This window comes from Cynara cardunculus (assembly GCF_001531365.2).
Source record: "Cynara cardunculus var. scolymus isolate 2C chromosome LG 5, CcrdV1, whole genome shotgun sequence".
In the NCBI taxonomy this organism is placed as follows: Eukaryota; Viridiplantae; Streptophyta; class Magnoliopsida; order Asterales; family Asteraceae; genus Cynara; species Cynara cardunculus.
In genome coordinates this window covers 25763930-25775480 of record NC_037532.1, presented here as the reverse complement: position 1 = coordinate 25775480, position 11551 = coordinate 25763930, and the positions used below count along the sequence as shown (strand labels likewise).

General features: G+C 32.5%; 1 protein-coding gene across 1 annotated transcript; it reads right to left on the bottom strand.

Moving 5' to 3' along the window:
- Positions 1 to 1275: 1275 nt before the first annotated feature.
- Positions 1276 to 7327, bottom strand: LOC112513346 (transcription repressor KAN1-like). The gene is made up of 6 exons (XM_025119582.1): positions 6221 to 7327; positions 6050 to 6126; positions 5532 to 5577; positions 5183 to 5345; positions 2282 to 2378; positions 1276 to 1755 (listed from the first exon to the last, which is right to left on the bottom strand). The coding sequence occupies exons 1-6, from the start codon at positions 7056 to 7058 to the stop codon at positions 1642 to 1644; spliced, it is 1335 nt and encodes a 444-aa protein (XP_024975350.1). The 5' UTR covers positions 7059 to 7327; the 3' UTR covers positions 1276 to 1641.
- Positions 7328 to 11551: the final 4224 nt, after the last annotated feature.

Sequence of the window (11551 nt, the reverse complement as noted above, 5' to 3'; positions counted from 1 at the left end):
CTAGCCAAGCCCTTACAATTGAAGCATTGGGATATCTTCCCAATTAGTAGTATACCATCTATATATAATGATAGAAATGATATTATGCTTCCACTAACCTTTTAGTAGATACAAGGTTCATCTTCGTTTTTCAAGAAACCAAACTATTTGATTGCTTTGTCAAAACGATGATTCCAACTCCTGAAAGCTTGCTTCAGTCCATAAATGAATTGTTGCAACTTGCATATTTCTTGAGAATCTTTAGGACTGACAAAACCTTCAGCAACTGCCAACGATGCAATACTACGCTTAAAGGAACACTTTATACAACAATATATACATACTTCTGATCGCGGTTAGCAACCAACACACATACACATCATGTATACATATATATAACACAGACCGATGGATGCATATAACACGTTATAAACATGTACACATATAAAACATATAAATGAGAAAACAAGAAAAATAAACAAATCCATTGTTAAACCCTTGCTAATTAGTGAGGGGTGTCATGTGTCCATCCCCTAATCCGTCGCTAATTAGTGAAGGATTAGCGATAGATTGGGTTTATAGTCTATCTGTCGCTAATTAACGAGAGATTAGAGCCGTCGCTAATGCCCCTTTTTCTAGTAGTTTAGTGCTAAGTCCTCTTTCCAGCTTCATGATTTATCGAGCAAAAAATCGGGAAGGAAAGCAAATAAAAACATTCTGGACATGACAATTGAAATGCGGTTATGCCTAATTTGATGTGTTGAAAACCCAATAGGGATGATGTCTGTCTAGGGATAAACCCTTCATCTATTCAGGAATCCAACCTCAGGGAAGAAAAATGGGATGAGGTGGCTGCCTTCATGTTTTCTTCTTCTCTTTCTTGTGCCTCTATTTGATGGATCTGCGATTGATCTTGGCTATCTTACTTTAATTTGGTGTTAATTATTGTCTTCTTGGAAGACTTCTCTGATTGTAGTCCCCCTATGATGCTTCTTAGTTATTCCTTTTCTATATTATATCGATATTGTTTGAAGTTTAAGGTGGCTATTTGTGTGGCAGCCTCTCTTTCGTTCTCTATTTCTCTTTCTATCTTTCTAAAACCATAACGATTTTTACTTTTCTTTTCTATTTCAATTTGGCTTTGCTTAGAACCCTTGAATACACAAACGAAAATTACAAACTGATGGGCAAAATGGAATCAAGGATGCACGTTGGTTAGATTTTATGGGAAGAAGTCCATCTCCTATCTTTGTAAAAATTTATATAACCTTCAATTTGGTAAATATCAAATCCCAACATATGATATAGTTCCTCTTGCTCTCCTTGGTCTCTTTTCTAAGACAAAAAGAGACACGAAAAGCCGAAGAGAAAATATGGAAAAATAATGAATACTACAAAATCCAAAGAAGTCGAGAGAGAAGAAAATGAAGAAGCAGGCCTGCATGCTATTTGATGGGAGACTAGTGAACATACACGGTAAGTAGAAAAAGAATAGCTTTTTTAAACCTTCTTCTTCATCTTCTTCATCTTCTTCGTCATCTTGTTCTTTCCTTTAGTACTTCTGTTGCATAAAATTCAGGCTTCTGCTGTCCATTACATGGACAAATGGAAGCAGAAATTCGAAATGCAAAAAAAAAAAAGTAGAAAGAAGGGAAGGAAAGATCAGTTGCGTTCTTTTTGAAGCCAATCTGGTCTGCCCAAGGTGAACTCTAAGCATGGGTTTTTCTGATCCAAACTGGATCCTAAGCAGCTCTTTGGTCTGGAAGGGTCGCATTCCTGCAAAAAGAACAGTTAACAAGAGGCATGTTATATATTGAATGGAGAAATACATACCTCAATCACATTGCATACAATAGAGATTCACCATACATGGCTACATTTTTCAGAAAGAAAAGGCAAGTTTGTACCTTAAATATGAAAGGCCAAGTTTACTGCTGATGATTTGGCATTACTATGTGTTTTTCCAGTTTTCTTTTCAAAACACCAAGTTTTACCATGCACATTTTATTTTTACTGACAGCAGGATATGTAACCTAGAAAATATGCCTTTTTCTTTCTCCTACTGTTTGAGTTTTTATTTGTTCAAAGAAAATAAGCAACCTGTGCATCTCTAGCTTCTCGCTAGTTTCTAGTTTTCTAATAAAGGAGTCTTTTTGCTGTCCAAAAACAATGACATGCACAAATCCACGAATGTGATTCATTATTGAATTTTCTTTTGGCAATCATAAAGATATATTGGATATCACAAATTCTGGGATGCTATAAAGCACTAATAAATAGTAATAATTGTGACAAAGATTACCTCTACTTGCTGACTGGCACTCCGTTGCCGTAACATGGTCGATGAGGGTCTGAGGTCGTTCATATCACTGTTTGTCTGCAGCCATCCCTCCCTATTGCTGAAATTAGTTGTCAATATCAAATTTCAGTTAGTCTTCGAAGTTCTACAACAATGTGTAACCCAAATCAAACAAAGGGTCGCATTAGTTTTGCATTACATTTATAGTTAGGGGAAACATCTATGATATATGTGGTTCATTATTTAAAGGATTTAGTAGAACTATATATTTATGTTAAAACAACATCAACTACAGCAAGATGGGAAGCCTATGTGAATATGAAAGATTTCGACGTCGAATATCTTGCATTGTATATATCTTACTATACAGAAATACTAAATAGATACTCATTTTGTTCTAAAATAAATGCGTCATTGGAATCTTAAAAAACCAAATGTATTTTCTCAAGAAAATATGCAGTTGAAAGAAATTTGGCATTGTCAGAAAACAAATTTATAGCATCATTATTTTTACAAAATATTTATTCTGTCTTTAGATCTTTACAGTCAAGACAAGTTTACAGTAATGTTTAAGAAAAATTTGGGATTGATGGGGTCAATTTTATTGCATCATTAACCTATTTATGCATCTTTCGTAGTTCACTGGTAAAGCATGTTAAATCTTAGTTTTTGAATAGGTCGTCAAAAATTTGGGACCCAATTTTACTTGCAGTTGAGGCCCAAATTTATATAGGCCAACATGTGAACCCATCTCAGTAAATAACTATCTAATTTTTTTTACAAAATCAAAGCCGCTATTTAATTTTAGAATTTGTTGATCAAAAACAAAAATAACTCTTTGATATTCTTATCACTTTGTCATTTAAACATGTTTGTTGTTTAACTTGTAAGATTCTTAATATGATCCGAAATTTATATTTTATTTTTTTGTTACTAATTTCAGACAATCTATAGTTTTAGTACGGGTATAAGATAGCCTCCAAAAAGATTAGAACGGCCTTGCCGATGCAATACCAGGACTTCACAGGATGGGAAACTACAAACTCTTGACGGGAACCAGTTATTTCGTCCCCATAAATAACAGTCATGTGACTTGATTTTTCACTATCCCAGAAAGAAGATGTTTCTCTAGTTTTACAAGTCAAAACCTGTAGTCTTATATCTAATACAATTGTTTAGTTACATAGCAAGCCAGAATTTGGAGTTAAACATATTTTCTAGTAAAAGATAACTTCTATGTCACTGAAATTTTATTCTTTGGCCACCTAATAAAGCCATCATTGATATCTGTTATATTATCTATACTCTTGTTTATTTTTAAAAAAAACTAGCACTGATATATAGGAAAGGCTTTTCTTATGTATTCTTTGTGCATGATTCTTGTTAAAGGTGAGACACCGGGATCCAGAACCTCTAGGGAAATTAGAGTGCAGTGTCATTAGAAATTCATTTCCCAATCCAATAGTAATAATGGATAACAATCTTATCTGATCATAAAAGCTTACTTTAATAAATGACTTGTTAGTAGTGTTCGATATTATTTATCAATCATTAGATTTTACACCTGCAACTGTTAATTTACACACCAAAAAGTTCCTTGGTGAAGTTTGGTAGAATCCATATTATCATCTTTAACTTAAGTTGGTATGGTTTTTATTTGGACCATCCAACCAGGACATACACCATTAGTCGTGAACAACATAAACACAATATACTTGAACTTCTCAAGCGTAATTAACTAGGTAGTCATATTTCACTTGAGATAAACACAAACACACTTTTGGTCAGATCGAACCATTTAGAATGTTTAAGAAAACACAGAATGAAAGAAGTGAAATGACATAATATAAAAGCATCATGCAGATATGAACCAGATAATTAAAGTGCCCGATGGTTGATGGGCATTTTATATGTGCTAAATTTTCACTAGATATCACAATTTAGACTTGAACTTTTTTGTTCTACTGAGATTGGCATGCAGTTATCAAGAAAGTTTCCAATTGATTAATTTAAAGCAAACCTCAAGAGAGAGAGAGAGGGAAGCTGAAAAATGTAAAGTAAAAGGAAAAAGAGAAATTGAAACAAGAAAAAAAAGATGGGTTCTGATTTGTTGTATAACAGTACGCGTATGACAGGTCAATCAACAATATATTTATAGTACATGCTCCAACCTAAAAATATAAACACCAAAGGTATTTGCTTTAGGATTTTGGTACATTTCAAATTCAGCATACTGTGGTTGAGTTATATGCTAAGGGTCAATACTGTGTACATTCTTTACTCATTAGGGAAGGGTCAATATCATCGGTATCAACTATGAAGTCCGATGGGGTGCCAACATGCATAAGAGTTCAAAAGAAGAAGAGAAAAGGAGAGCACTTGAAGTCAAGATACTGGCTTTTCTTGGTCATATATGCAAATCTCCTCGTGACCAGAACAAGAATCATAATTTTCCAATTTAGAAAAGGACATTATGAATAATTAATATATAGTATAATTTATTTAGTACCAAAATCAATGGTACTGTTATAAGGTAGAGTAAATTGTTAAAAAGAAAAAGTTGATTGCTTTAATTTCTGCTAAACCTATTTTAAAGTTCTGGGTTTACATTAGCTTTATCTTCCTTTCTTAAGGTTCTCCCATCAAAGCTTGATACAGTAGCCAAGTCTCAATCCCAGGTGAAATCTTCTCTCCCAGAAAAATCTAAGAAAATAAGGTGAAGAAAAGGGAAAGAAAGAAAAGCAAACTAAAGCTGCTGTATTAGCACTTTTATTCTTCAAAAATGGTGGAACTGTACATGGGTTTTTCCATTTCCAAGTAGAAAATATCATGCAAAAGTTAAAGGTAATGTAATATTTATAATTAGCCCCATCGTTATTAATACAAACACCCAGAAAATGGTACCTTGAAGAATTGCTCCAGAGGGTGGTGGTGGCGGTGGCCGTAGCTGAGTAATTAGGGTAGTCGGATTCTTGCAGATCAGCGGACCCTCTTTGATCGGTAAATCGCCTTAGCCCTCCACTTCCCATGGTTGAGATATCGTCTTCTCCAGATCCATCTGATTGGCCTTCATGCATGATTTTGGAAAAAGAAAATATACAAGAAATTAATTAAAAAGGGAAATCAATTTGATTCTTTTAAACGTTGGAAGATTTTTTGAATTGGGATCCGGGTGTTAAGCTGTTTCTTCGTGTTTCTTGTCCATTTTAATGTACTATAAATTAAAATAGGGATAATTAAATAAAAGAATTACCTGAGGAAGCTGCAGGTTTGTCAGTTGTTTTAACAGTTCTATACATCTGCAAAATCCGTAATAAAAACTTAATTAATATCAAAGAAAAATAGCAAAAATGGTGAAGAAATTGAAGGAAAAAATCAACTGAAAAAAGAAAAAAAAAAAAAAAAAAAGGAGCCTTGGGTATGTTCTATGTCGAATGCTTGTGAGTCATACATACATAGGTGATTGGATTGGTTTCCTTCTGTCATTAATCACGAGGCTGATGTTTGAATAACATGAGCTGTTTTTATTATTATTGAATAATCATGACTTACTTTTGTCTCTTATCATTCTGATCATCATCAGTACTCTCTCTCTCTCTCTCTTTCTCTCTCTCTGACTTACTACTGTTCTTCTAATTCAGTCATTAACTGCAGACATCGGCGACTGTGCCGGAGGGTTAATCGGAAAGAGGAAGAGAGGTAGAGTCCAAGAAATTGTGGGGAGTAGAAGGGGGTACCATTTTTGTTTGTCCACAAGTCCTGGGGGTATACCTGTAAATGGCTCTTGACATGAGCCAAGGTGAGATCTTTGACATCCATCAGCTCCAAAACTGACTTCGGTGTTGCCCCTAAACAAATTAAAAAGGTAAAATTCCTAATTTTTCGTGATGAGGTTGGAAGAAGAAAATTAGGAAAGAATTGTGGTTAAGATCACTGGATTACTTTCATGGCCTCCAAGAAGCTCAACGGCGTGAACGAAGCGAGAGTGAAGGGTGCTAGTCCATCGCATCCTTGGTGCCCTCATACTCCTCTTAGCTGGAAGCTTGGGAAGAAATCTTGATCTCATCAAACCATGTGAGACTTCATGAGATGTGGGTCCACCTCCGCCATACTGGTTATGGTAGTGGTGGTGGTGTTGATATGATGAAGATAAGCCGGTAAATCTCGTCCCACCACCACTACCACAGCCTCCAGGTACACGATAACCCGATGAAGAAGGACCATTAAGCCCAGGGTTCAGAAAGGGCATGTGACCTCCACTAGCACCAAAATAAGGTGAAGTAGATGTAGAAGATGATGGATAGAAGCACATCTTTGGATCTTTCTCTAGAGAAGAATGGTCCAAATTAGGCAAAAAGGGAAATGGATGATTGTGATATACCGGAATCCCCTTTATCGGCCTCAGGCAGTCAGACACATCAAGCAGTGAAACTCCTTGGTTCAAGTGATTTAAGTTCTGGGTATTACTACTATTTGGCTGTTGATTGTAGATATGATGGTGGTTAAGATGATGATGATGAAGAAACGGATTTTGTGGGTTGTCTTGATCTCTTTGAGCTAAACTTGTTGCAAGATTTCTTGATGGATTTGTAAGGGAAAGGTCAGTGTACGTTTGTTGATGCAAAGTGTTTGATTTGGAAGGAGAATCAATATTACCACGAATCGAAGAAGACGATAAAGAAGAAGTATTTGGAAGGCTAATGTTAAGAGAGAGATCAGGAAGTGGGTTTGAAGAGGAGGAAGATGGTGGTGGTTCTATGAAAATCCCTTCCAAGGGCATTTTCTTTCTGTGTGTAGTATTAGATAAGATTACAGACTTCCACACACATACACACACACACACAAAAACCCTTCTTTTATCTCCCCTTTCTCCACTCTCACACTAAGTGGCCTTGCTTTATCTCACTATCTTGATGTGCAATCAAATTGATACCATGGAAATCATCAAAAGGGAAGCAAGGAGAACCAACACAATCACCAACACCGACACCAACACCCAACATAAAAGAAAAAGTAAAAATATAAAAATTTGAAGGGTAGAAAGCTAAGAAAGATCTCTTTGAATATATAAAAGGTAGAAGATAAGAGAGAGAGAGAGAAAGAGAGAGAGAGAGAGAGAGAGAGAGAGAGTAGGGGCAGCAATGAAACTGGAAACAAATAAAGTAAAACAAGGAATTCCAGAAAGAAGGTGTGGGGAGGAAGGAGAGAGGGTGGGGTGGGGGTTGGGGGGGGTCTGGTGGTGTTCCTCGAGAGTATATCTCGGAAAATGACACTAGAGAAAAACAAGTTCTCCCTCTTCCTCTCTCTCTCTCTCTCGCACCCGATAGTCAAAATACGCAAAGCAGCAAACAGAACAAAAACATGATCACACACGAACACAAAAGAATTTTTTTAGAAACACACTTTTTTGTAGAGAGACATGGAAACCATGATTTGGTGTCACTAATTTTTTTTTGTGTGTTAATTAACGTATTTATAATAATTTAGTTAGTAATGTTAAAGCAAATTAATGTAAATCAAAATAAATATGTTCGTTAAATTCTAAACAATAAGAGGAGGTGTAATTTGTTGGATGATGTCCAAATATAAAATTTAAATTTAATATGGTATACTGTTTTAAACAATTTGATCAAACCCGACTACATGTTTAAAATAATCCATTGTTCGAAAAAGGATCGTCGCATCAGTCGTCATGATAAAAGGCTCAAGGTTTGTGTCTCACTCCATGTTAAGTTTGTGGCATGTCATGGTGTTAAACGTTGTTTTGTAACACGATATTTGATTTTGCTTATATTTGTAATGTTTTATATTTGTTAGTTTTTAGTATATAACTTAATTTTAAATTGTTTATTATAATTGATTTGTTGGGTAATAATAGAAAACATATGTTCATGCGTATAATATTACATACGATGTAGTGATTTGCTGTCATAAGTCATACGATGAAAAACGCCATAACTTCGCTATTACCTCTAAGACTTAAAGCTTGATCTCGATATGACACCATGCTTCAAGATATTTAAAACCCTGAAATCAGACTCGTTCATGACATTTTATAGGCCTTGGGCGAACGAAAAAACATGGCCCACTACGAGAAACAAAGCTTTTAGCAACGACTTTTATCGTCGCTAAAAGTCGAATTTATCATTACACAGAGTATATAACAATATCTCATCGCTATAACTTGTGGTGAAGACATGTCATCATTAAAAGGCGCATCGTCAAAGCTCGCTTTTTTTTGTAGTGACCCTCGATAAGTACGAAAATTCAATAAATGTTTTTCATTAGTATAAAATTGAGTAAAAGAAATGCTAATAATTTACTGAGAAAAAAATCTTATTTATCTTTATTATAGATATATAAGAGAGTATTTAAATTTATTTACTTCTTATTAGGTAATTTGAAACCAAAAATATAGAAACTGTGGTTGATAATTTTTTATAAAAGGTAAGAATTTATTTTGTTCATAACAAGAAATATATATTATTTTTATACAAAAGAGAATTTGTGTGAATGAAATGATTGTGAGGGTCAATGAGAAATCAATAATAGAAAACAAGTAGACAAATAAGGATCAATATGAAGAAAAAAAGATGATCCATTAAGATCCAATAAAAATAAATAATGAATTAAACATATAATATGTAAGCTCAACAAATAGTTGTTTGTGTTCTTAAATTTAATCTTTTGGTGTTGTGGAATCTCAAAGAAAGATACATTAGTCAAACAATTGATGAAAATATTTAAATTCTAATTTTTTTTATGAACTAAGATGTAAAAATTAAAAGTTTATAGAACATGACATATATAAATGACATTACTAAATACATTTAGTAGGGAAAATTTATTTGTTAATCACAAAACTATGAAACACATCATATATTATAAGAAAAATAGATTTATCGTCAAACAATGGTAAAATATTTGCTGTAGAAGCAAAAATAGATAATAATAGTTAACAAAAACAACTAAAACAACATAACCAAATAAAAATAGTCAATAGATAAAAGTATCCAACAAAAATATATTGCACTAGCAAACACATGATCTTAAAGTTGAATTGGTGAAACACGAAAATAATCAAGCATATAGAGATATCAATAACCAATGTCATTAGACCTTGCTGGAAATAAACGAAAATTAGAGAAACAATAAACAATAGCATATAATGAATGATCAATTATTTATTTTAAATTTTCTTTTTTTAAACTATAATTAGTTGATATATTTTTGGGTCCTTATTATCTACTAAATTATGTTTTCCTCTTATTATATGCTACAATTTTTTGGATTTCTTAAATTTATTGAAAAAAATAGACTACTTATATACGTTAAGAGAAAATTTTGAGCCCCTGATATTTTTGGATCCTGAGCATACATTCGTACGACCTTGCCTGAAATAATCAAACTCTATTAGCATAAATACACTTTGAATATTTAACATTAATATTTTAATTTTAATTTATTAAATACCTAAATTAATTTAATTTTTGGGAATGGTTGTATGATTTATTTATTCAACCATTAGTTGTTATTTAATCATCAAACAATAACTTAGGGTGGTTGAATTTTATAATGTTTGATATATCTTATATTTATGTTAAGCTATTTATTTCAAATAATTCTTAATAATAGGAAAAATCAAAACCCTAACACTAATTATAAGTATATCTAAATGTTCATGTGCAAACATGATTTTAATCTTGTATTTTTTATATACACTTGTCATTTCAAGACTGTAACAATCTTATCAAAACATAAATACCGTAAAATAAATTTGATGTAAACAAACCATTAAAACACAAATATATACATATATAGAATACATATACATACAGGGGAGCGTTCAAATGAAAACCACTCAATTTGTAAAAACCGTGAAAACCTTATTCAACCAATCATAATTTTTCATTTTGTTAATTTTTTTGTAATTATGAGAGGTTGATTAACCATTTTTATTGCAGAGGATGTTAATCATGAATATTATCATCTTCATTATTTTAATTTTAGAGAAATACATGAAACAGTTTCATTAAAATTTCATTAAATATTATATGAAACAATTTCATAACCATATATGAAACAATTTCATAACCATATATGAAACAAATTCATCAAAAAAAAGTATTATATAAAACAATTTCACAAGATGAAACAATTTCATGAAAAAAAATTCATAAGATTAAACAATGAAATCGACGTATGAGAGTGGTTTTTACGGTTTTTACAAATGAGAGTGGTTTTCATTTGATCGCTCCTCTATATATATATATATATATATATAATGAATATAAGTAGAACCAAAAAAAGAAGATCATCAACTTACGAGAACGATCAAATCATATGTTATATACATGGGACATGTATTGCGCCCTCCTTTGTCTCTCTGTTCAGAACAAAAGTTAGGTTCGCAACTAAACCTACTTCTATATATATAGGGGGTCGATTTAAATAAAAGGACTAAATATCGTGAGAAAGTAAGATGTGAATGTTCATTTGTGAAATCATTGAAAAATCCGAATAAATCTATTTGAAGTGCATATGTTGACCAATATTGTATATTATTCATATGGTTTTACATATGCATATTCAAATGGACTTTTCAATGATTCAAATAAGAACCTTTCTTCTTGCATTTTCACGATATTTAGCATTCTTTTGAAATTCCCTTTATACATATTATTGAACTTCACTTTTGTTCCTTAAGGTTTAGTGACATTTGAAAGTGGGACCTAACATTTAATGAGTCTAGAAATCATCGTTATTATTTACCTTTCATTTTGAAAATGGTCCTTCGTATTAACTACCGTAGTGGGAATGTTGTTATTTGAGGGACAATTCAGTCATTTTGTCTATTTATATTAATAATTGTTAATGTACAAGCATATGAAGTTTATGTACAATTGTAATAAAACAAGAACTTTGGTCTCTGTAGAAATGTATATGGGTTGGGTTGGGCGATTTAAAAAACTTTTACAACTCAACCCAATTATTACGGTTTGGAAATATTTCAATGCATTCCATTCAGTATAACCCAACCCTTGTGGGTTGTGGCGGATTGGATGGATTGAGCAGCTTGGTGGTATATATAAAATTGAGAAATAAGATACGATAAATACTACTAAAAGTATACAAACAAAACTATTACTTATCACAATCATCCGAATATATAATTAAATCCTTAAGTCTTAGAATCAGGTACTTCAAATTATCAATCAAATATTTCAAAAGTCTGAATAACAGATGTCCCAAACCGTCCAGATCATCAATCAA